The following is a 26,817-nucleotide window of genomic DNA, read 5'->3' as shown; positions in this document are numbered from 1 at the left end:
AGCCTACCTGTTCACGATAGCAGCAGCTTCATCTTGACATCTTGTTAAAAGTATGTATAGATACAATTTGATTGATTGATTGGGGACTACTCAAGTAATTCAGTTTGACGGGGACAGGGTGTGTCCCAAATGGCACCCTATTCCCCATATAGTGCACTACTTTTGACCAGAGCCCTAAAGTGCACTAAAGGGAATAGGGTGCTGTTTGTGATGCAAACACTGTTTCTGACCCAGCAAGGCTACTAAATGAGGCTACTTAGTATATCCATAAGTAGTCCATATCCACTGCCTGCCTTGCTTTTAGCTTGTCATAAAATCGTAACATATTGCCCTGAAAGCCAATATGAAGTACTCTTAGACCCATCACTACTTTTCTTAAGGTTGGAATGTGTCGATAAGTGGTAGTAAAAATTGTATCCAGACTAAAATTGTTAGTGAACCAGGAATAGACTTGAGTTAACTTGAAGAGAGGGCAAAGGTCACTCAAAACTCAAACCATTACATCATGATTACTTTGGGGTGGGCTCTCATCCTGTTGGGGCTTTAGTCTAAGAGGAGGTCTGGTCCCTGCATGATACACGCACACACATACGCGCACCCACGCACACACTCACACGTACAGACATATACATCCACACACACACACACACACACAAACACACGTCTCATGCGACCAATGTAATTCATTGCATGTCTTTGATGTGGTTTCGTTCCCACACTCATTAAGGAAGGCAGAGGTTTAACTACTTATTAAAACGGCCAGCTTCAGTCAGCTGATTCTAGCCATCCCTTCTGGTTAGTTCTAGTCAGGCAGCTTAGTCTCCCATTCAGAGGACCCCCACTTTTGTTAGTGTCTTATTGGTCAAGGTCATGCCAGATACTTATCACCACATCTCCTTCAGCCTATCAGTGGCTTTGATTCCCGGGACTTCAGTTTCAGTTAGTCTATGACCCCAGCACGCTGTGTGGACAGAAACGTGCTTTCCTCATCTTGATGAGCACTTCCACAGTTTCCCTCCTGCTGAACTTTTCCTCCTGTGGACTGAATCCCTGTATGTCTGATGTTTAATTGTGCGTGCATCTAAACCACCACATAGTTAATGTCAGTTCTCACTGGACATGATTTTCAGTTATCTGAACCGTGAGTGGTCAGATGTGTGTGTGTGAATGTGAACATCTTCTTCCATTAAACTCCCCTTAACCTCGACATCCGCCTCATCCTTGTTCTGACTGGACATTCTGTAGTGGTTGCTACCGTCCTTAAGCCAGCACCTAAGGTTTCTTAATACATTCATGGTCCTTCGATTCTCTACAACCCAACCTCTATATTTCACTGCTTAATCTCATGATACAATACAGACAGAGAGAGCGAGAGAGAGCGAGAGAGAGAGGGGGGGGAGGGAGGAGAGATATAGGGAGAGAGAGAGAGGGAGGGAGGCAGAGAGGGAGGAGAGATAGAGGGAGAGAGAGAGGGAGGCATAGAGGGAGGAGAGAGAGAGAGACTGGAAAGAGAGAGAGAGAGAGAGAGAGAGAGAGAGAGAGAGACTGGAAAGAGAGAGAGAGGCGGGTAGAGCGAGAGAGACTGGAGAGAGAGAGACTGGAGCAGGGGGGCTGGAGCGAGAGAGACTGGAGCGAGAGAGACTGGAGAGAGAGAGACTGGAGCGAAAGAGAGACTGGAGAGAGAGACATGGAGAGAGAGAGAGACCTGGAGAGAGAGAGAGACTGGAGAGAGAGAGAGACAGGTAGAGAGAGAGAGAGAGAGAGAGAGAGAGAGAGAGAGAGAGAGAGAGACTGGAGAGAGAGAGAGAGAGAGAGAGAGAGAGAGAGAGAGAGAGAGAGAGAGAGAGAGAGAGAGAGAGAGAGAGAGAGAGAGAGAGAGAGAGAGAGAGAGAGAGAGAGAGAGAGAGAGAGAGAGAGAGAGAGAGAGAGACAGAGAGAGAGAGAGACAGAGAGAGAGAGAGAGAGACGGGCAGAGAGAGAGAGACTGGAGAGAAAGAGAGAGAGAGAGAGAGAGAGAGAGAGAGAGAGACAGAGAGAGAGGGAGAGAGAGAGAGAGACAGAGAGAGAGAGACAGAGAGAGAGAGAGAGAGAGAGAGAGACGGGCAGAGAGAGAGAGACAGGCAGAGAGAGAGAGACTGGAGAGAAAGAGAGAGAGAGAGAGAGAGAGAGAGAGAAAGAGCCTGGAGAGAGGGAGAGAGAAAGAGAGAGACTGGAGAGAAAGAGCGAGAGAGAGAGGGAGAGAGAGAGAGAGAGAGAGAGAGAGAGAGAGAGAGAGAGAGAGAGAGAGAGAGAGAGACTGGAGAGAGAGAAACTCCCCGGACAGGAAGGATATGGAAGCTAGACAGGCACAAGAGAGTCATCTGAGTGTCACAGCTGTGGGGTTAGGTGTCGGGGGGGGACAGATAGTCTTCCTGGGGTCCAACGAAAAAGACATTACAGACTAAATGTATGCACATTTAAAAACTTTAACAAATATTCATCATTTTAAATATCTGAGAGGTAAATTGTAACATTCAATAAGCATATTCAGTATCTGTCCAGTCAAATGGTTCATCTGGTCCATAGATATACTTTTAATGTTTTCTTGAATGTGAATTTATGAATGCTTGGGAAATATGAGTTGGATTCCATGATGGCTCTGTACAGTGCCTTCAGAAAGTATTCAGACCCCTTGACTTTTTCCACATTTTGTTACGTTACAGCCTTATTCTAAACTGGATTAAATAAATACAAATGCTCAGCATTCTACACACAATACCCCATAATGACAAAGCGAAAACAGGTTTTTCAATTTTTTTGCAAATTTATAAAAAATTAAAAACAGAAATACCTTATTTACATAAGCATTCAGACCCCCTTGCTATGAGACTCGAAATTGAGCTCAGGTGCATCCTGTTTCCATTGATTATCCATGATGTTTTTACAACTTGATTGGAGTCCACCTGTGGTAAATTCAATTGATCGGGCTCGTGCAGTGGAGGAGATCTTCGTGAGCTATACTCAGCCTTGTCTCAGGGTAGTAGGTTGTTGGTCCCCCCCTCCCCCCAGCCTCCAGTATCTATACTGCAATAGTCTATGTGCCGGGGGCTAGGGTCAGTCTGTTATATCTGGTGTTATTCTCCTGTCTTATCCGGTGTCCTGTGTGAATTTAAGTATGCTCCCTCTATTTTTCTCTCTCTCCCTCTCTCCTTCCCATCCCGGAGGACCTGAGCTCTAGGACCATGCCTCAGGACTACATGGCCTGATGACACCTTGCTGTCCCCAGTCCACCTGGTCGTGCTGCTGCTCCAGTTTCAACTGTTCTGCCTGCTATGGAACCCTGACCTGTTCACCGGATGTGCTACCTTGTCCCAGACCTGCTGTTTTCAACTCTCTCGCTCTACCTCACCTGCTATTTCAACCTCTAAATGCCCATCTATGAAAAGCCAAGTGACATTTACTCCTGATGTACTGACCTGTTGCAACCTCCACAACCACTGTGATTGTTATTTGACCCTGCTGGTCATCTATGAACATTTGAACATCTTGTAGAAAAAAATCTGGCCTAAATGGCCATGTACTGTTATAATCTCCACCCAGCACAGCCAGAAGGGGCCTGGCCACCCATTTAATTCATTTTCATTTTCGTCATATAGCAGACGCTCTTATCCAGAGTGACTTACAAATTGGTGCATTCACCTTATGATAGCCAGTGGGACAACCACTTTACAATAAACATTTTTTTGGGGTGGGGTAAGGGGGGGTAGAAGGATTACTTTATCCTATCCCAGGTATTCCTTAAAGAGGTGGGGTTTCAAGTGTCTCTGGAAGGTGGTGGGTGACTCCGCTTTCCTGGCGTCGTGAGGGAGCTTGTTCCACCATTGGGGTGCCAGAGCAGCGAACAGTTTTGACTGGGCTGAGCGGGAACTGTGCTTCCGCAGAGGTAGGGGGGCCAGCAGGCCAGAGGTGGATGAACGCAATGTCCTCGTTTTGGTGTTGGGACTGATCAGAGCCTGAAGGCACGGAGGTGCCGTTCCCCTCACAGCTCCGTAGGCAAGCACCATGGTCTTGTAGCAGATGCGAAGTTTTAACTGGAAGCCAGTGGAGTGTGCGGAGGAGCGGGGTGACGTGGAGAGAACTTGGGAAGGTTGAACACCAGACGGGCTGCGGCATTCTGGATGAGGTGTAGGGGGTTTAATGGCACAGGCAGGGAGCCCAGACAACAGCAAGTTGCAGTAATCCAGACGGGAGATGACAAGTGCCTGGATTAGGACCTGTGCCGCCTCCTGTGTAAGGCAGGGTCGTACTCTGCGAATGTTGTAGAGCATGAACCTACAGGATCGGGTCACCGCCTTGATGTTAGCGGAGAACGACAGGGTGTTGTCCAGGGTCACGCCAAGGCTCTTTGCACTCTGGGAGGAGGACACAACGGAGTTGTCAACCGTGATGGTGAGATCATGGAATGGGCAGTCCTTCCCTGGGGAGGAAGAGCAGCTCCGTCTTGCAGAGGTTCAGCTTGAGGTGGTGATCCGTCATCCACACTGATATGTCTGCCAGACATGCAGAGATGCGATTTGCCACCTGGTTATCAGGGGGAAAGGAGAAGATTAATTGTCTGTCGTCTGCGTAGCAATGATAGGAGAGGCCATGTGAGGATATGACAGAGCCAAGTGACTTGGTGTATAGCGAGAATAGGAGAGGGCATAAAACTGAGCCCTGGGGGACACTAGTGGTGAGAGCATGTGGTGCGGAGACAGATTCTCGCCACGCCACCTGGTAGGAGCGACCTGTCAGGTAGGACGCAATCCAAGAGTGAGCCGCGCCGGAGATGCCCAACTCGGAGAGGGTGGAGAGGGAGGATCTGATGGTTCGCAGTATCAAAGGCAGCAGATAGGTCTAGAAGGACGAGAGCAGAGGAGAGAGAGTTAGCTTTAGCAGTGCGGAGAGCCTCCGTGACACAGAGAAGAGCAGTCTCAGTTGAATGACCAGTCTTGAAACCTGACTGGTTTGGATCAAGAAGGTCATTCTGAGAGAGATAGCAAGAGAGTTGGCTAAAGACGGCATGCTCAAGAGATTTGGAGAGAAAATAAAGAAGGGATACTGGTCTGTAGTTGTTGACATCAGAGGGATCGAGTGTGGGTTTTTTTGAGAAGGGGGTGCAACTCTCGCTCTCTTGAAGACGGAAGGGACATAGCCAGCGGTCAAGGATGAGTTGATGAGCGAGGTGAGGTAAGAGAGAAGGTCTCCGGAAATGGTCTGGAGAAGAGAGGAGGGGATAGGGTCAAGCGGGCAGGTTGTTGGGCGGCCGCCGCACAAGTCGCAAGATTTCATCTGGAGAGAGAGGGGAGAAAGAAGTCAAAGCATAGGGTAGGGCAGTGTGAGCAGGACCAGCGGTGTCATTTGACTTAACAAACGAGGATTGGATGTCGTCAACCTTCTTTTCAAAATATTTGACAAAGTCATCCACAGAGAGGGAGGAGGGGGGGGGGCGGGGGGGGCGGGAGGATTCAGCAGGGAGGAGAAGATGGCAAAGAGCTTCCTAGGGTTAGAGGCAGATGCTTGGAATTTAGAGAGGTAGAAAGTGGCTTTAGCAGCAGAAACAGAGGAAGAAAATATAGAGAGGAGGGAGTGAAAAAGATGCCAGGTCCGCAGGGAGTCTAGTTTTCCTCCATTTCCGCCGGCTGCCCGGAGCCCTGTTCTGTGAGCTCGCAATGAGTCGCCAAGCCACGGAGCAGGAGGGGGAGGACCGAGCCGGCCGGGAGGATTGGGGACATAGAGAGTCAAAGGATGCAGAAAGGGAGGAGAGGAGGATTGAGGAGGCAGAATCAGGAGATTGGAGGGAGAAGGATTGAGCAGAGGGAAGAGATGATAGGATGGAAGAGGAGAGAGTAGCAGGAGAGCGAGAGCGAAGGTTGCGACGGCGCATTACCATCTGAGTAGGGGCAGAGTGTGTAGTGTTGGAGGAGAGCGAGAGAGAAAAGGATACAAAGTAGTGGTCGCAGACTTGGAGGGGAGTTGCAGTGAGATTAGTAGAATAACAGCATCTAGTAAAGATGAGGCCAAGCGTATTGCCTGCCTTCTGAGTAGGGGGGGGGGACGGTGAGAAGGTGAGGTCAAAAGAGGAGAGGAGTGGAAAGAAGGAGGCAGAGAGAAATTAGTCAAAGGTAGATATAGGGAGGTTAAAGTCACCCAGAACTGTGAGGGGTGAGCCATCCTCAGCAAAGGAACTTATCAAGGCCCTCAGAGCCTGGTTCCTCTCTAGGTTTCTTCTTTGGTTTCTGCCTTTCAAGGGAGTTTTTCCTGGCCACTGTGCTTCTACATCTGCATTGCTTGCTGTTTGGGGTTTTAGGCTGGGTTTCTGTATAGCACTTTGTGACATCTGCTGATGTAAAAAGGGCGTTATTAATACAATTTGATTGATTGATTGATTGATTGATTGATATAGAAAGGCACACACCTGTCTATATAAGGTCCCACAGCTGACAGTGCATGACAGTGCAAAAACCAAGCCATGAGGTCGAAGGAATTGTCAGTAGAGCTCGGAGCCTGGGTGCCTCCAAAAAATGTATTCAACATTGAAGGTCCCGAAGAACACAGTGGTCTCCATCATTCTTAAATGGAATAAGTTTGGAACCACCAAGACTCTTCCTAGAGCTGACCGCCCAGCCAAACTGAGCAATCAGGGGAGATAGGCCTTAGTCAGGGTGGTGACCAAGAACCTGATGGTCACTCTGACAGAGCTCTAGAGTTCCTCTGTGGAGATGGGAGAACCCTCTAGAAGGAAAACCATCTCTGCAGCACTCCACCAATCAAGCCTTTATGGTAAAGTGGCCAGACGGAAGTCACTCCTCAGTAAAAGGCACATGACAGACGGCTTGGAGTTTGCCAAAAGGCACCTGAAGACTCTCAGACCATGAGAAACAAGATTCTCTGGTCTGATGAACCCAAGATTTAACTCTTTGGCCTGGAATGCCAAGCATCACGCCTGGAGGAAACCCGGCACCATCCCCACGGTGAAGCATGGTGGTGGCAGCATCATGCTGTGGGGATGTTTTTCAGCAGCAGGGACTGAGAAACTAGTCAGGATCGAGGCAAAGATGAACAGAGCAAAGTACAGAGAGATCCTTGATGAAAACCTGCTCCAGAGCCCAGTACCTCAGACTGGGGCGAAGGTTCACCTTCCAACAGGAAAACGACCATAAGCACACAGCCAAGACAACGAGGAGTGGCTTTGACACAAGTCTTTGAATGTCCTTGAGTGGCCCAGCCAGAGCCCGGACTTGAACCCGATCTAACATCTCTGGAGAGACCTGAAAATAGCTGTGCAGCAACGCTCTCCATCCAACCTGACAGAGCTTGAGAGGATCTGCAGAGAAGAATGGGAGAAACTCCCCAAATACATGTGTGCCAAGCTTATAGCGCCATACCCAAGAAGACTCGAGGCTGTAATTACGGGCAAAGGTGCTTCAAGAAAGTATTGAGTAAAGGGTCTGAATACTTCTACAAATGTCATATTTCATATTTCTAAAAACCTGTTTTTGCTTTGTCATTATGGGGTATTGTGTGTAGATTGATGAGGGGGAAAAAACGATGTAATCAATTTTAGAATAAGGATGTAACGTAACAAAATGTAGAAAAAGTGAAGGGGTCTGAATACTTTCCTAATGCACAGTATATAACTCTTAATTTGAGGAGATTTGTCTTTGGGAGTCATATAAACTGGGGTGCTGGAGGGGGTAATAGAGGGGGGGTGATGAAAGGGGTGATGAAGGGGGTGATGGAGGGGTGTGAAGGGGCTGATGAAGGGGGGTGATGTATTTTCCTCCACCTCTCATTCTCCTCCTCACTCTCTCTCTCTTTGTCTCTCCCTCCTGCTCTTTCTTTCCCTATTATCTCTCTCTCTCTCTCTCTCTCTCTTTCCACCCTCTCTCTCTCTCTCTCTCACCCTCTCTCTCTCTCGCCTCTCTCTCTCTCTCTCTCTCTCAGCTCTCCCCTCTCTCTCTCTCTCTCTCTCTCTCTCTCTCTCTCTCTCTCTCTCTCTCTTTCTCTCTCGCTCCCTCTCTTGCTCTCCCTCTCTCTCTCTCTCCCTCTTGTGCTCTCTCTCTCATATCACTGTGCTCTGAAGCATTGCGCAGAGGTCCAGAGGCGAGCTTGCTATTTTGTTGGTGTTTTTAGTAGTTGACTTGCCACTGTAGGTTACCACGGTGACTGGAGAGCCCGGCAGGCCCAGAGAAAGAGAGGTGTATTCTGTGAGACAGAGGGATGAAGCGATCACTGGTGGTCTGTATGTGTGTGTGTGTGTGTGTGTGTGTGTGTGTGTGTGTGTGTGTGTGTGTGTGTGTGTGTGTGTGTGTGTGTGTTTTCTTGTGTGTGTGTGTGTGTGTGTGTGTGTGTGTGTGTGTGTGTGTGTGTGTGTGTGTGTGTGTGTGTGTGTGTGTGTGTGTGTGTGAATGTGGCTGTGAGCGAGGGTTATTTATAGGTCCGCCCTGTGTATTTTGAGAGGGATGTTAGGCATGGCCCACTGAGATTGCTCGATCCCGGTCCGAGAGGTGATGCGACAGCTTTGCTGTTTTGTTTTTTAGGAACTCATACATACAGTATGCTTGTAAACATATGCATGTGCTCGTACACACACACACACACACACACACACACACACACACACACACACACACACACACACGACACCCCATGGAGTATGTGGAACAGGGGAGGTTGGTGGGAGGAGCAATAGGAGACGGATTCAAATGGCTGGAATGGAATTAATGGAACGGAGTCAAACGTGGTCTGTTTGATACCATTCCATGTATTCCATTCCAGCCATTACAATGAGCCCATCCTCCTATAGCTCCTCCCACCAGCCTCCACGGATGTGGAACCACGGGAAAGGACAAAAGAGAATCACCATTATCCCCCTCCAAAAAAACGCCCCCACCTACACATTATCACTCTTCAGAGAAAAACCATCTATACTTTCCTCACTTTCCTTCTCTGCCCTCCCTGCTATCCAACACGATTTCTTATTCCTATTTTGGGCACATCCTCTTTGGGGCATTTGTATTTAACAACAGCCTTTGTTTGCAGATAGTGGTTAAGCTTTCTCCCTCGCTGATCTAGGATCAGGTTCGATCTAGGATCAGATAATCTTATTAATAATGGATGAAAAGACTAAACTGATCCTAGATCAGCACTTCTGAGACAGTTTGTGAATACAGGATCTGAGATTCTCTGTAAAAAGGGAGATGACTTGGGGAGTTTCTCCCATTCTTCTCTGCAGATCCTCCCAAGCTCTGTCAGGTTGGATGGGGAGCGCGCGCACAGCTATTTTCAGGTCTCTCCAGAGATGTCAGATCGGCTACAAACCCGGGCTCTGGCTGGGCCACTCAGAGACTTATCCCGAAGCCACTACTGCGTTGTCTTAGCTGTGTTCTTAGGGTCGTTGTCCTGTTGGAAGTTGAACCTTCGGCCCCAGTCTGAGGTCCTGAGCAGGTTGTCATCAAGGATCTGTCTGTACTTTGCTTCATCCATCTTTCCCTCAATCCTGACTAGACTCCCAGTCCCGCTGCTGAAAAAACATCCCCAAAGCATGATGCTGCCACCACCATGCTTCACCGTAGGGATGGTGCCAGGTTTCCTCCAAGGTGACGCTTGGCATTTAGGCCAAAGAGTTCAATCTTGGTTTCATCAGACCAGATAATCTTGTTTCTCATGGTCTGAGAGTCTTTACAGTGGGGAAAAAAAAGTATTTAGTCAGCCACCAATTGTGCAAGTTCTCCCACTTAAAAAGATGAGAGAGACCTGTAATTTTCATCATAGGTACACGCCAACTATGACAGACAAATTGAGAAAATAAATCCAGAAAATCACATTGTAGGATTTTTAATGAATTTATTTGCAGATTATGGTGGAAAATAAGTATTTGGTCACCTACAAACAAGCAAGATTTCTGGCTCTCACAGACCTGTATCTTCTTCTTTAAGAGTCTCCTCTGTCCTCCACTCGCTACCTGTATTAATGGCACCTGTTTGAACTTGTTATCAGTATAAAATACACCTGTCCACAACCTCAAACAGTCACACTCCAAACTCCACTATGGCCAAGACCAAAGAGCTGTCAAAGGACACCAGAAACAAAATTGTAGACCTGCACCAGGCTGGGAAGACTGAATCTGCAATAGGTAAGCAGCTTGGTTTGAAGAAATCAACTGTGGGAGCAATTATTAGGAAATGGAAGACATACAAGACCACTGATAATCTCCCTCGATCTGGGGCTCCACGCAAGATCTCACCCCGGTGGGGTCAAAATGATCACAAGAACGGTGAGCAAAAATCCCAGAACCACACGGGGGGGACCTAGTGAATGACCTGCAGAGAGCTGGGACCAAAGCAACAAAGCCTACCATCAGTAACACACTACGCCGCCAGGGACTCAAACCCTGCAGGGCCAGGCTTGTCCCCCTGCTTAAGCCAGTACATGTCCAGGCCCGTCTGAAGTTTGCTAGAGTGCATTTGGATGATCCAGAAGAGGATTGGGAGAATGTCATATGGTCAGATGAAACCAAAATATAACTTTTTGGTAAAAACTCAACTCGCCGTGTTGGAGGACAAAGAATGCTGAGTTGCATCCAAAGAACACCATACCTACTGTGAAGCATGGGGGTGGAAACATCATGCTTTGGGGGCTGTTTTTCTGCAAAGGTACCAGGACGACTGATCCGTGAAAGGAAAGAATGAATGGGGCCATGTATCGTGGAGATTTTGAGTGAAAACCTCCTTCCATCAGCAAGGGCATTGAAGATGAAACGTGGCTGGGTCTTTCAGCAAGACAATGATCCCAAACACACCGCCCGGGCAACGAAGGAGTGGCTTCGTGAAGAAGCATTTCAAGGTCCTGGAGTGGCCTAGCCAGTCTCCAGATCTCAACCCCATAGAAAATCTTTGGAGGGAGTTGAAAGTCTGTGTTGCTCAGCGACAGCCCCAAAACATCACTGCTCGAGAGGAGATCTGCATGGAGGAATGGGCCAAAATACCAGCAGCAGTGTGTGAAAACCTTTGAAGACTTACAGAAAACATTTGACCTGTGTCATTGCCAACAAAGGGTATATAACAAAGTATTGAGAAACTTTTGTTATTGACCAAATACTTATTTTCCACCATAATTTGCAATAAATTCATAAAAAATCCTACAATGTGATTTTCTGGATTTTTTTTCTCATTTTGTCTGTCATAGCTGACGTGTACCTATGATGAAAATTACAGGCCTCTCTCATCTTTTTTAAGTGGGAGAAATTGCACAATTGGTGGCTGACTAAATACTTTTTTTTCCCCCACTGTAGGTGCCTTTGGCAAACTCCAAGCGGGCTGTCATGTGCCTTTAACTGAGGAGTGACTTCCATTCTACCATAAAGGCCTGATTGGTGGAGTGCTGCAGAGATGGTTGTCCTTCTGGAAGTTTCTCCCTTCTCCATAGAGGAACTCTGGAACTCTGTCAGATTGACCATTGGGTTCTTGGTCACCTCCCTGACCAAGCCCTTCTCCCCGATTGCTCAGTTTGGCCGGGCGGCCAGCTCTAGGGAAGAGTCTTGAAGGTTCCAAACTTCTTCCATTTAAGAATGATGGAGGCCACTGTGTTCTTGGGGACCTTCAATGCGGCATACATTTTTTTTGGTACCCTTCCAAAGCTGTGCCTCACACAATCCTGTCTCGGAGTTCCACGGACATTTCCTTCGACCTCATGGCTTGGTTTTTGCTCTGACATGCACTGTCAACTGTGACACCTTATATAGACAGGTGTGTGCCTTTACAAATCAATTGAATTTACCACAGGTGGACTCCAATCAAGTTGTAGAGACATCTTAAGGATGATCAATTGAAATAGGAAGCACCTGATTTCAATTTCCAGTCTCATAGCAAAGCTTCTGAATACTGTTTTATTGATTTTATTTTTGTTGCACAAAAAACTAAAAACCTGTTTTCGCTTTGTCATTATTGAGTATTTTGTGTAGATTGATGAGGAAAAAAATAATTCAATCAATTTTAGAATAAGGCTGTAACGTAACAAAATGTGGGAAAAGTCAAGGGGTCTGAATACTTTCCGAAGGCACTATATATAAAAACATGCACACAGTATTTTTTTTAAAAACCTACCAGGGATGTCACAAAAAAATCGGACTTATTTCCATTTTGGAGATGGAGATTGAAAAGTCTCTCTAGTAGTCGGTTCCGGATGATGGAAAGGGAGTTGAGGCAGTGGGCTGGAAAGGCAGTAGAGCTTGAGTGGAGGGGGCATTGATGGTACAACCAGAGACAAACAAAGACAGACAGACACACACACGGCCACTGACATAGGCAAGCAAGCACGCATGCACACGCACACAATAACAGGAGGGAAAAGAGGATCACTATCACCCCTTGTGGGAAATAAACAGCATGTCACTTTTCACCACATCACATGCAACAACCCCCATTAACATAATTAGCTTCTAACTGTCATTATTAACGCAGTACTATTTAATTATGTTCTCAGATAATAATATACTGAACGCACCGCCTTCTCGGAAATGATAATAGCTTCCAATAACGAGAATCCCAACAAGGACATTTGTTAACCAGACTTTCTTTTAGGTCTTAGGTTCCAAAATTTTAAATTGTGTTTTTTACTTTGGATAAAAGTACAGACAGGGCTTCAAAATGGCATAACGTACACCGTAGTTGGAGGAAACATGGGGAAGGAGGAGAAAAAGCCATTTAAACATTATGCTGTGATTGTCACACTTGCTCTATATTAACCTTGGGAAACATGTATTTAGAAAAGGAATACTTTCACCAAATTGCCAAAATGGATTCTCTGAACATTATCTCACCAAGTTGCCTCATTAGGCAAACCATTAACAGTATTAAATTGCCTATTGTTGTTTATGCCCATTTTGCATCGCTCACACCCTCTAAAGCCACCCATCTCTTAAATAATTCACATTGGAACACGTGATGTGGCTATGCGCTAAAGCAGTGAGGTAGTGCTTAAAAAACAAGCATGTCAGGTCGCTTATAGGCCAACAACCCATAACTCGGTCGTATTTATTTGGCACCAAACGGAAGAAAACTGACCAAAAGGGACCACCTGAATTTGTCCAATAAGAAACCCTTGTTTTCGCTTTCCATTGCAAAACAGTTTGCACTAATGCATACAATCTGGCTGTGCACCTAAATCATCCTATGACGGTATTGAAAGTGTAATTTATAACATGTTGACCTATGATTAGAATTCCATTACAATGGTTCCCCTGACCCTCGTGGTTTTGGTACGAAAAATGGTATTCATGTTATTAGTTTGTTTATAACATGTCCTTAACATGTAGCCCAAGGCACTTACAGTAAGTATACTGTATATATGTCTGTTAGGCTTGTCATGTTGACAACAGTTAGAGTGCCGTGAAAAAGTATTTGCCCCATCTGATTTTCTGCATTTTCGCATATTTTTTACACTGAATGTAATTAGATCTTCAACCAAAACCTAATATTATACAAACAAATAACAAAACATTTATAAATATTTTATTTATTTCATAAACAAAGTTGTGCAACACCCAATGACCCCATGTGAAAAAAGTATTCACCCCTACCTCAATAACTGATTGTGCCACCTTTAGCTGCAATGACTGCAACCAATTGCTTCCTGTAGTTGTTGTTCAGTCTCTCACTTCGCCGTGGAGGAATTTTGGCCCACTTTTCCTTGCAGAACTACTTTAACTCAGCGACATCTGTGTGTTTTCAAGCATGAACTGCTAATTTCAAGTTCTGCCACAACATCTCAATTGGGAATAGGTCTAGACTTTGACTAGGCCATCCAAAACGTCAAATGTTTTGCTTTTTAGCTATTTTCATGTAAACTTGATTGTGTGTTTTGGATCATTGTCTTGCGGCATGACCCAGCTGCACTTCAGCTTCAGCTCACAGACGGATGGCCTGACATTTTCCTGTAGAATTCTCTGATACAGAGCAGTATCCTGGTTCCTTCTATTAAGGCAAGTCGTCCAGGTCCTGAGGCCGCAAAGCACCCCAAACTATCTGTGAAGGGTGATTTGAAGGAGACAGGCACAGGAGGGTAAATCACAGAACATAGAGTTTATTCCGAATACAGTGTTACGAGAAATGCATCGAACAGGCGCACTGGAACCAAACAGGCACACGGGGAAAATATACTCTGGCAATTCAAAATACACGGCGCTCAACCAAGCTCCACTCTCCTCACACTAAACAAACACCCACAAGGACAAGGGGGGCAGAGGGAACACGTATACACGCACTAATGAGAGGATACGAACCAGGTGTGTGTAATAGACAAGACAAAACAAATGGAATGATTAGATGAGGAGTGGCAGTGCCTAGAAGGCCGGGTGACGACGAACGCCAAAGCCTGCCCGAACCAGGAGAGGAGGCAGCTTCGGAGGAAGCCGTGACACCATCACACTACCACCACCATGCTTTTTACATTTTACAACAGATTTCACAATAGATTAAGTGTGTGCCCTCCGGCCACTACTTCTACTACAACACACAATCCAGGTGTACGAGTGTGTATAGTGTGTATGTTATGTGTGTTTGTATGTGTGAATCTTCACAGTCCTCGCTGTTACAAGTGTATTTTTATAATTTTTCTAAATCTGAATCTATTGCTTGCAACAGTTACCTGATGTGGAATAGAGTTCCATGTAGTCATGGCTCTATGTAGTACTGTGCGCCTCCCATAGTCTGTTCTGGATTTGGGGATTGTGAAGAGACCTCTGGTGGCATGTGGGGTATGGATGGGTGTCCGAGCTGTGGGCAAGTAGTTTAAACAGACAGCTTGGTACATTCAGCTTGTCAACACTTCTTACAAAAACAAGTAGTGATGAAGTCAATCTCTCTTCCACTTTGAGCCATGAGAGATTGACAAGCATATCATTAATGTTAGCTCCCTGTGTGCTTTTAAGGGCCTGCCGTGCTGCCCTGTTCTGAGCCAATTGTCCCTCTGCGTGGCACCTGACCACACAACTGAACAGTAGTCCAGGTGCGACAAAACTAGTGCCTGTAGGCAGACAGACTTCTCCCCATCTTAGCTACCGCTGCATCAATATGTTTTGACCATGACCATTTACAATCCAGGGTTACTCCAAGCAGTTTAGTCACCTCAACATGCTCAATTTCCACATTATTCATTACAAGATTTAGTTATGGTTTAGGGTTTAGTGATTTTTTTGTCCCAAATAGAATGCTTTTAGTTTTTTTAATATTTAGGACTAATTTATTCCTTGCCACCCATTCAGAAACGAACTGCAGCTCTTTGTTAAGTGTTGCAGTCATTTCAGTCACTGTAGTATCTGACGTGTATAGTGTTGAGTCATCCGCATACACAGACACACTGCCTGATTCTACCTGGATTATGTTGGAGGGGCTTCCATTAAAGAACACCCTCGTGTTCTGTTAGATAGGTAACTCTTTACTATGTTGCGGAAAAGCCATAACACATGCGTTTTTCTAGCAGCAGACTATGATCGATAAAGTCAAAGCCACACTGAAGTCTAACCAAACACCAATGGATGTAGCATCTTCCTTTCCCAATCCATCTGCAAATGACTCTAAACTGCATGTTTCTCAAATGATGATTTAGGATGTTAACTTATGGGCTGTAGATGATGATCTACAATATCTCACATGTCACCAGATAAAGCAAAGGTTGTGGTGGAGTGTGCTTCAGGGTTCCAATGCCTCCAAGTAGGTAAGTAAGAAGAAGCCTTGCAGGAGCCTTGGCTTGTGGGAGCCAGAACAGCTTTCAAATGTGTTATTTCATAGTTTTGATGTCTTCATTATTATTCTACAATTTAAAAAATAGTAAAAAATAAAGAAAAACGCTTGAATGAGTAGGTGTTCTAAAACTTTTGACTGGTAGTGTATATATATATCAACATACATGTTTGGGTTGCAGTCCGCAATAAAACCCCACCGAAGAAGAAAGACCTAGCTAAAGCAACAGGGGCTTACCCTTACTCTCGTTTTCGTTGCAAAAAAACACACAATAATAAATACATCCCAACCCCTTACCCCATGTTGCCAAGACAGCAAATGGAAGCCTAGTAATGCAAAAAAATATTCAAAAACTAAACAGTGGTGGAAACAGTACCCAATTGTCATACTTGAGTAAATGTAAAGATACCTTAATAGAAAATGACTCAAGTAAAAGTGAAAGTCACCCAGTAAAATACTACTTGAGTATACGTCTAAAAGTATTGGATGCTTAAGTATCAAAATTACATGTAATTGCTAAAATATGCTTAAGTATCAAAAGTAAAAGTATAAATAATTTCTAATTCCTTATATTAAGCAAACCAGACAGCAAGATTTTCTTTTACGGATAGCCAGGCGCACACTCCAACACTCAGACTTAATTTACAAATGAATTATTTGTGTTTAGTGAGTCTGCCAGATCAGAGGCAGTAGGGATGACCAGGCATGTTCTCTTGATAAGTGTGTGAATTGGACACTTGTCCTGTCCTGCTAAGCATTCAAAATGTAACGAGTACATTTGAGTGTCACGGAAAATGTATGGAGTAAAAAGTACATTATTTTCTTTAGGAATGTAGTGAAGTAAAAGTAGTCAAAAATATAAATAGTAATGCAAAGTACAGATTTTAAAAAACCCAGACTTAAGTAGTACTTTCAACTATTTTTACTTAAGTACTTTACACCACTGATAATAAATACATCCCAACCCCTTACCTCATGTTGCCAAGACAGCAAATGGAAGCCTAGTAATGCCAGTTGGGGGGTGGGGGGGGGGCACTCAGTCTCAGTTGAAATGGTCCAAAATCACCATTGAAAGGGTCGCGTATCACACTGTACAATGTGTGGTGGCAGTGTAAGTTGACGGAAGTGGATGAAAAGTTCAAATGAAGCAGTGCGTCGAGCAAAGTTGGTGAAGATGAATGTTCTGAATGGACAACAGTCGTATCGAAAACTGGAACAAAAAGGAAATTGTCTAAAATTGGAGTGGAGGATGCGTGTATGAATGATAATGAATCGCTTCTTGTTGGGATGCGTTTGTTGAGTAAGGATGCATATGTGGGAGATCCTTTTGAGGTGTCGAAAATTGTGAAGTATGCGCTGGGTAAAGTGGAGTCTGTCAGAGAGACCAGGAGTGGTCATATTTTGATTAATTGTATTTCTGAAGAACAGAGGAAGATTGCAGTGAGCCTCAAAAGAATCCGGACAACAGAAGTTTTGTGTTTTGAACTTCGAAGTAGCGCACCAGTCAAAGGAGTCATCTCAGGGGTGACGACAGATGTTCAGGTTGAATCCCTGAAGAGAATTCCTGGTGTGATTGGTGCCCGGCTTCTGACCCGCTGGGTGAATGGAGAAAGTAAGAAAGTTTGTCAGTCATGTTGCTTTTTGCTAAAGAGCAAATACCTACGCATGTGAAGCTTGGTTATGTAAAATATGCTGTAAGAGCTTTCATCCCCAAACCATTGCAGTGTAAGAATTGTTAAGAATTTGGTCATGTTTCAAGTGTGTGCAGATGGACAGAGTATATCGAAGAACGGTGTGTAGAAGGACGACGGTGTTGCAATTGTGGTGGGGATCATGATCCTGAGTTCCTGGAGTGCCCTGTAAGGGTGAAGGATATTGAGGTGGCAAAAGGTAGAGCGGTCAATCGAATTTCCTATGCGGAGGCGATTAAAATAATTGAGAAAACAAGTGATGCTAGTGAAGATATGGTAGTGGACGCACCACAGCCTGTAGTAAATGTTTGCTGCCAGGCAAAAGATACCCTGTGTGTTAAAAATGTGGATTTTGTGGCGTTCATTGCCTCAAAGAAAGTTAACGTTTTTGGGACTTAAGGATTTTACATCTGAAGACTTGCAAGGGGTACTGGCACCTGAAGACCTTCCAGGTTCCCCTTGAGCCTGTGTAGGGATCAGATCTGGGGGATTTTGTTAGTTTTTTACATAAAAGTTGTTTGATTTAGTTTAGTTTATTATTATTTTTTGGTAGTTTGGTAGTTGTTTTGGTATTTTGTGCTTTTTTTTGGAATGCTGTTTCCACCCCGCACAGTAGGTGGCTGAATGCACATTAAATTGTGCAATCGCCAATACACCATAGAAGAAGACGAACAAGAACAAGAATAAGAATAATAAATTGTTCTGAATCACTGTTCAAAGATAACGCGTACCACATTCACCATATTAATGGTATGATTATTTCCACCATTTAATGGGGTGATTGTAGTGTAATCGGGTACACCTTCTATGTTTCTGCAACTGACTTTTTTGTTGAAAGTGAAAGTGAAAGTGAACGTTTTGAAGGACACAGAGGGTCTGGCTGCTACCAGGCAGAGAAAATATTGCTGGGTGTTGGCCTCTAAGGTTAGTGTTTGTTATTTTGTATTTGATTTAATGATGTGTATAGTGGTTAGACAAGTGGTTAAATAATTGCCTTATAAAAAGCCTACTGTCGTGGTAGACCAATAGATTGTGATTCAATAAAAAGTAGCTGATTTTAAGGGTGTGGCCTTGTTGTGGCATATACGTTTGCATTCATGAAATTATTTTTGCTTTTTAACTACATGTATATTGCAGCCAGCGTTGTAGTACTCGGTCTCGAGACCACATTTTGAGTGACTCGGTCTTGTCTCGGTCTCAAACAGTGAGAACTCGTAATTTCTTCCCGAGACCAGCCGAGACTCATCATTATCAGCTTCCATTCAGCGCAGAAAACCGCTTCGCCAGGCCAGATGTATACACTCCTTTCTTGAAACATTAAATACCTGAACAGTCTTTTTATATCTATTATAGACATGTTTTGCGCAGTGGCAAACCTATTGGACCTAGTCCTTCAGTGTGTGACAGGATAATGATGTTGAAAGGACAGCAACATAATACAAGCGCACTAATGTAGGAGAGTGCACTTTTTGTAATACACGAAGGGCGAGTGGTGTAGTGGAGGCTATACGCAGGTAACGTTATACGCTTTATACCCACTTTTTTTTTCATTGGGCATTGCGTATACTCACTTCTTAATCCCCACTAATGCGTATCAAAGTAGGTTAGTGGAGGTATATGATTTATCAATTATGTAGTACAATAGTGAAATTATGCACAAAGTAGCCTAGACAATCGCAAAGCACGTGAAATATATTCACATGCGCTCCATACACACAGCCCAGTTTCAGGGGAATATAATCTGCATTCAGCAAGAGTGCGCAGGTCTCAACTGGTTTTGGAATGGAACAGTTCACAGAAGAATGTAATCGGTAGCAGGTAGGGTAGTTTGGTCCAAAGTCTTGGTTAGTAGGCTATTTGTTGCATCAGGGGCGTAGGCCTGAGTGGGCCACTGGGGAGCCAGGCCCTGCCAGGCCCTGCCAGGCCCACCCAATCAATTAAGCAAAAACGGAAAAAAGAATACATTACTATTACAAAATCTTCCGTGATGTGTAATGTTGGGATGCAAACAAAAAATTGAATACATTTCAACTCTATATCTGACATGATACAGCTGTCTTTGTTTTAAGCCCATAATTGTGTGTGTGTGTGAGGTGCATACTTTTGTTTCAAAGTAGATTTGTTGAAGACTACCAAGAATCACTCTGTGTGACTCTGATTTAGCCCACTGCAGTAAAAGGTTAACTTCTTGTTGAAAGTTATTCTTGAAAAGGGAGAAAAAATGCATGCTGAGGGCAAATGGAGCCACTCTTAGTTGACTCTAAAATAATAATAATATGCCATTTAGCAGACGCTTTTATCCAAAGCGACTTACAGTCATGCATGCATACATTTTTGTGTATGGGTGGTCCCGGGGATCGAACCCACTACCTTGGCGTTACAAGCGCCGTGCTCTACCAGCTGAGCTACAGAGGACATGTTGTATTCTATACCCATTTGAAGAGAAACAAGTTATGTGTTTGATAAGATTAGACTCTCTCAGGGGACCCTTTTTACATTTTAGGGGACCCCACATGGGTCCCGGACCCCAAGTTTGGGAACCACTGTACTACTAACCTCTCTCCCTGCTTGCTTCAATGCTTCCTCTGTCTGTGTATCTCCTTTGCCTCCTTCATTGCAGCCTGACTAACTACTGTCTGTCTCACTACTCTCTATAAAAAAATGTATTTTGTTATAAGAACTTATAGTAGCCCATCTTTTGATTATAGCTAGCTTAATTTCAGTCAACTGCGCCTGCTGAGGTCAGGCTCCGTTCAACGTTAGCTTCTAACTTCATCCTTCTAGCCAGCTAGTTATAGCTAACTACTTGGCTAATAGCCAGAGCCCTTGAGCTAACTAGCTAGCTAGACATCTGACTGAAATATCAGTGACTATTTAATAGTTGTATGCTCATTTTCCGAAAGTCATGGGGGTTTTGTTTGGGGGGTTGACACGGCAAGGTCGAGGGATGTTAAAAGAATTCCCACTGTCAGTGGCGTCTCTCTGCTACTTGCCACTGACAGGTCTGGGCTGAGGTACATTACATGACCAAAAGTATGTGGACACCTGCTTGTTGAACATCTCATTCCAAAATCATGAGCATTATTATGGAGTTGGTCCCCCCTTTGCTGCTATAACAGCCTCAACTCTTCTGGGAACGCTTTCTATTAGATGATGGAACATAGCTGCGGGGACGAGCATTAGTGAGGTCGGGCACTGATGTTGGCCGACTAGGCCTGGCTCGCAGTCGGTGTTCCAATTAATCTCAAAGGTGTTTGATGGGGTTGAGGACAGAGCTCTGTGCAGGCCAGTCAAGTTCTTCCACACCGATCTCGACAAACTATTTCTGTATGGACCTCACTTTGTGCACGGGGGCATTGTCATGCTGAAACAGGAAAGGGCCTTCCCCAAACTGTTGCCACAAAGTTGGAAGCACAGAATCGTCTAGAATGCCATTGTATGCTGTAGTGTTAAGATTTCCCTTCGCTGGAACTAAGGGGCCTAGCCCAAACCATGAAAAACAGCCCCAGACCATTATTCCTCCTCCACCAAACTTTACAGTTGGCACTACGCATTCCGGCAGGTAGCATTCTCCTGGCATCTGCGAAACCCATATTCGTCCGTCCGGACTGCCAGATGGTAAAGCGTGATTCATCACTCCAGAGAAGAAGTTTCCACTGCTCCAGAGTCCAATGGCGGCGAGCTTTACACCACTCCAGCCAACGCTGGGCATTGTGCATGGGCATTTTAGGCTTGTGTGCGGCTGCTCGGCCAGGGTAACCCATTTCATGAAGGTCCCGATGAACAGTTCTTGTGCTGACGTTGCTTCCAGAGGCAGTTTGGAACTCGGTAGTGAGTGTTGCAACCAAGGACAGATGATTTTACGCGCTTCAGCACCTGGCGGTCCCGTTCTGTGAGCTTGTGTGGCCTACCACTTCGCCGCTGAGCCGTTGTTGCTCCTAGACGTTTTTCCACTTCACAATAACAGCACTTACAGTTGACCGGGACAGCTCTAACAGGGCAGAAATATGACGAACTGACTTGTTGGAAAGGTGGCATCCTATGACGGTGCCACATTGAAATTCTCTGAGCTCTTCAGTAAGACCATTCTACTGCCAGTGTTTGTCTATGGAGATTGCATGGCTTTGTGCTCGATTTTATACACCTTTCAGCAACGGGTGTGGCTGAAATAGCCGAATCCACTAATTTGAAGGGGTGTCCACATAATATTTGCCACGGGAAGCCAGTATGAAAATGTATGCACTCACTAACTGTAAGTCGCTCTGGATAAGAGCGTCTGCTAAATGACTAAAATGTAAATGTAAAAAATGTGTACAGCAATCTTTAAGTCATACCACAGATTCTAAATTGGATTGAGGTCTGGGCTTTGACTAGGCCATTCCAAGACATTTAAATGTTTCCCCTTAAACCACTCGAGTGTTGCTTTAGCAGTATTCTTAGGGTCATTGTCCTGTTGGAAGGTGAACCTCCGTCCCAGTCTCAAATCTCTGGAAGACTGAAACAGATTTCCCTGTATTTAGCGCCATCCATCATTCCATCAATTCTGACCAGTTTCCCAGTCCATGCCGATGAAAAACATCCCCACGGGATGGTGTTCTCGGGGTGATGAGAGGTGTTGGGTTTGCGCCAGACATTGCGTTTTCCTTGATGGCCAAAAAGCTCAATTTTAGTCTCAGCTGACCAGAGTACCTTCTTCCATATGTTTGGGGAGTCTCCCACATGCTTATTGTTTTCATTAAGCGATGGCTTTTTTCTGGCCACTCTTCCATAAAGCCCAGTTCTGTGGAGTGTACGGCTTAAAGTGGTCCTATGGACAGATACTCCAATCTCCGCTGTGGAGCATTGCAGCTCCTTCAACGTTATCTTTGGTGACTTTGTTTGCTCTCGGATTGATGCCCTCCTTGCCTGGTCGGTGAATTTTGGTGGGCGGCCCTCTTGGCAGGTTTGTTGTGGTGCCATATTCTTTCAATTTTTTATAATGGATTTAATGGTGCTCCGTGGGATGTTTAAAGTTTCGGATATTTTTTTAGAACCCAACCCTGATCTGTACTTCTCCACAACCTTGTCCCTGACCTGTTTGGAGAGCTCCTTGGTCCTCATGGTGCCGCTTGATTGGTGGTGCCCGTTGCTTAGTGGTGTTGCAGACTCTGGGGCCTTTCAGAACAGGTGTGTGTATATACTGAGATCATGTGACAGATCATGTGACACATAGATTGCACACAAGAGGACTTTATTTAACTAATTCTGTGACTTCTGAAGGTAATTGGTTGCACCAGATCTTATTTAGGGGATTCATAGGAAAGGGGGTGAATACATATGCACGCACCATTTTACTGTTATTTATTGTTTAGAATTTTTGGAAATACGTTTTTTTTTTTATTCACTTCACCAATTTGGACTATTTTGTGTATGTCCATTATAAGAAATCCAAAAAAATTATTATTTTAAATTACAGGTTGTAATGCAACAAAATAGGAAAAAAGCCAAGGGGGATGAATACTTTGCAAGGCACTGTATCTGATCACTTCTAATGACTAGTGTCTTGATAATCTATTTTCACTTTTGAACTAGTGAATCTTCTTGTTTTGTGGTAACTAATATCAATTTATTATTTTCCTAGATAAAGCTCTTTGGAAAGTCAGAGAAATTAAAACTAAACTGGGGCAGAAGTTTCAACAAATATTTGAAGGAATTGGACACCATGGAAACCAAACTCTCTTAAATGACATCTACACAGAGCTCTACATCAGAGGAGGTGGAAGTGGAGAGGTCAATAATGAACATGAGGTGAGACATATCGAGACGGTTTCTAAGGAACAAACCACACAGAAGACAGCAATCAAATGCAACAACATCTTCAAAAGTTTACCTGGACAAAGAAAACGTATCAGGACTGTGCTGACCAAAGGAATCGCTGGCATTGGAAAAACAGTTTCTGTGCAGAAGTTTATCCTTGATTGGGCAGAGGGAAAAGCAAATCAAGATGTTCATTTCATATTTCCTCTTCCTTTCCGTGACCTTAACCTGAAAAGGGTCAATACAGTCTGATGCAACTTCTGCAATACTACTGCCCAGATCTGAAAGATATTGACAGCATTCAGTGTGGTGAAATCAAAACTCTTTTTATTTTCGACGGTGTGGATGAGTGTCGACATCCTCTAGATTTCCAGAACAATGAGGACCTGTATGACATCACAGAGCCAACCTCAGTGGATGTGCTGCTGACAAACCTCATCAAAGGGAATCTGCTTCCCTCTTCTCATCTCTGGATAACCACACGACCAGCAGCAGCCAATCAGATACCCTTTAAGTGTGTTGACCAGGTCACAGAAGTAAAAGGTTTCAATGACCCACAGAAGGAGGAGTACTTCAGGAAGAGAATCTGTGATGAGGACCTGGCCAGCAGAATCATCACACAGATGAAGACATTAAAAGCCTCTGCATCATGTGCCACATGCCAGTCTTCTGTTGGATATCAGCCACTGTCCTTGAAACAATGCTAAAAGAAACAAAGAATGTTGAAGTCCCCAAAACGCTGACACAGTAGAACACCCACTACCTGCTCATCCAAACCAGTGTGAAAAACAAATGTACAACAAAGCCACAGAGACAAACCCTAAGAAACTGTCTGTCAGACAAAGACATGAACCTTAAACTAGGAAAGCATGCTTTCCAACAGTTGCAGAAGGGTAACCTTATCTTCTATGAGGGAGACCTGACAGAGTGTGGCATTGATGTCACAGAGGCATCAGAGTACTCAGCCTTGTGTACAGAGATGTTTAAAGAAGAATCTGGGCTATACCAAGACAAAGTCTTCAGCTTTGTGCATCTGAGCATTCAAGAGTTTCTGGCAGCAGTATATGCTTTAGAATCATGGCTGGGGAAATCTGAAAATGTGTTTCATGAATCATTCAAGTGTGACAAGTTGTCTCACTTACACATGAGTGCCGTGGACAAAGCCTTGCAGAGTAAGAATGGACACCTGGACCTGTTCCTTCGATTCCTTCTGGGCCTCTCACTGGAGTCCAATCAGAATCTCTTAAAAGGCCTTCTGACAAAGAGAGGAGGTCAAACACAGAGCATTGAGGAAACATTCAAGTACCTTTCAGACAAGATTAAGATGGAATCCTCACCAGAAAGGATCAACAACTTGTTCCACTGTCTGAATGAACTTGGGGATAACTCTGTAGTTGAAGAGATCCAGACCTCCCTGCGATCAGGAACTCTTTCAGAAACAAAGCTACAACCTCACCAATGTTCAGCCCTGGTCTTTGTGTTACAGATGTCAGAGGAGGTGCTGGAGGAGTTTGACATGAATACATATAACACATCAGAGGAAGGTCGTCTAAGGTTGCTGCCAGTAGTGAAAACCTGCAAGAGAGTATCGTAAGTTGTGTTGTATAATGAGATGACGTACACCCAACATTAAACTCAGAAAATATATACCATGTAGGTCTGGATTGACCATCATCTGAGCAACTTCAAACATTGCATTTGATTGAAGTGAGAGACTCCTTTTTCATTGTGTTAATGTATGTCATATTATGTTGTGAGCATCCACTGTGTGTGTGTGTGTCAGAAATGTTCAAGTGTGTCCTCTTCTCCACTACAGTCTAGGTCAATGTGGTCTGACAGAGGGTTGCTGTTCATATCTGGCCTCAGTCCTGAAGACACCCAACTCCCAACTTAAACAACTGGAGCTGAGAGACAACAACCTGCAGGACTCAGGAGTTACACTGCTGTGTGCTGCACTGAAGGATCCAAACTGTAAACTACAGGAACTAGGGTAAGTGTGTGTGCGCACGCTGCGTGCACGTTTGTTTGTTTATGTTCACGCACTATTATATGTGCTTGTAAGTAAGACTGTGTTGGCTAGACAATGTTCCTCTACTCCCTCCAGCCTAAGTCGGTGTGGTATGACAGAGGGTTGCTGTTCAGATCTGGCCTCAGTCCTGTGTTCAACCAAATCACAACTGAAACAACTGGAGCTGAGAGACAATGACCTGCAGGACTCAGGAGTTACACTGCTTTGTGATGGACTGGCGGATCCAAACTGTAAACTACAGAAACTAGGGTAAGTGTGTATGCGTGTGCATCCTCCTGTATGTGTGTTAGGGATAGTGTTGTGACGAGATACCGAACATTAAAAATGGTTCGGTACTAGAATTATTTTGACTTGCGGTAATTCTGTCAAATGTGTCTCATGGATCAAGTCTGTCTATCAGCACAGCTGATGTCCCCCTGCCTGTCCCACTTAGCCTGCACTGGGCGGCATCAGGTTAGCTCCCTACTCATGCTGCACAGAAAACACACTTGAATAATGCAACACGGCATGTAGAAATGTTGAAACTACTCATTACCAGAGATGTGGACTCGAGTCACGTGACTTGGACTCATACTACTCGAGTTGCACATTTTGCGACTTGAGACTTGACTTGGTTAAAATAAAAAACTCTTGCCACTCGACTTCGACTTGAGTAACTATGACTCGTGACTTAACCTGGTCTTCATCTGTATGACTCGAGACTCGATTTGTCATCTCACGCACAATGTAGGCCTATCTGTCCTTCATATAGGAGTGCTGCAGGTTCCAATCAGATTCACTGAAATCGCAGGTCGTGCAGGCTTGACACAAAGCACAAAGCACGTTGTCTAGCAAAGCGCAAAGCGTGTGCCCCTCTCCACTGTCCTCCGGTATATATTTAGCAAACTTGATAACACATCAGTCCCGACAGACACAAGCAAGATCTCTTCACAGAAATGTTGCAGCAGCCTACACCTGAGCTATATGGGAATCAAAAAAATGTTTCAGTCTTTTCAAATAGTTGAATAGTTATGCATGCTCAGGTTCAGTTTTTTTGTCTTATTTCTTGTTTGTTTCACAAAAAAAAAACATTTTGCATCTTCAAAGTGGTAGGCATGTTGTGTAAATCAAATGATACAAACCCCAAAAAAATTCATTTTAATTCCAGGTTGTAAGGCAACAAAATAGGAAAAATGCCAAGGGGGGTGAATACTTTCGCAAACCACTGTGTTAGGAGAAAATGTGAATGTGATCAAATTTGGTTTATATCAAATTTGGTCTATATTCAAACTTGGGCTGGCTAGGCTACCTTGACTTTTTCAATCCAAAATTATTAACTGAAATAAATCAAACACAATACTGATTACATAGACTGTGTGAGTTACTTTTTAATTACAGATGCAAAGGCCTACACGGTGCAAACCTGCATAAAGCAAGCTCAGCCCTCTTAGTTCTATTGTCCAATTGCAATGGTTGTCTCTGTGTTAAGAAAACCCTGTTAGTTATAGTTTTAAAATATAATTCATATTAACAAGAACACAGTTGTTGCAGTTTCACATCC

The 26,817-nt window shown here is 44.4% G+C and overlaps 1 protein-coding gene across 2 annotated transcripts; it reads left to right on the top strand.

The window, feature by feature from the left end:
- Positions 1–18,130: 18,130 nt before the first annotated feature.
- Positions 18,131–25,546, top strand: LOC121562100 (NACHT, LRR and PYD domains-containing protein 3). Of its 2 annotated transcripts, XM_045216842.1 has the most exons (4): positions 18,131–18,376; positions 24,735–24,838; positions 25,065–25,238; positions 25,353–25,546. In XM_045216842.1, exons 1-4 carry the CDS (start codon positions 18,260–18,262, stop codon positions 25,528–25,530), a joined length of 573 nt encoding a protein of 190 aa, XP_045072777.1. In that variant the 5' UTR covers positions 18,131–18,259; the 3' UTR covers positions 25,531–25,546. The 2 variants fall into 2 exon arrangements, with proteins under 2 accessions (XP_045072777.1, XP_045072776.1); XM_045216841.1 differs by lacking the exon at positions 18,131–18,376 and having other exon boundaries at positions 23,019–24,838.
- Positions 25,547–26,817: the final 1,271 nt, after the last annotated feature.

This window comes from Coregonus clupeaformis, unplaced genomic scaffold (assembly GCF_020615455.1).
Source record: "Coregonus clupeaformis isolate EN_2021a unplaced genomic scaffold, ASM2061545v1 scaf0820, whole genome shotgun sequence".
NCBI lineage: Eukaryota > Metazoa > Chordata > Actinopteri > Salmoniformes > Salmonidae > Coregonus > Coregonus clupeaformis.
This window is presented reverse-complemented; position numbering and strand designations above follow the sequence as displayed.

Coding starts and splice junctions, on each gene's coding strand:
- LOC121562100 (XM_045216841.1), top strand. CDS start 24,096: ATGAACCTTAAACTAGGAAAGCATGCTTTCCAACAGTTGCAGAAGGGT. Junction 24,839..25,064: donor AAAACCTGCAAGAGAGTATC/GTAAGTTGTGTT, acceptor TCTCCACTACAG/TCTAGGTCAATGTGGTCTGA. Junction 25,239..25,352: donor TGTAAACTACAGGAACTAGG/GTAAGTGTGTGT, acceptor TACTCCCTCCAG/CCTAAGTCGGTGTGGTATGA.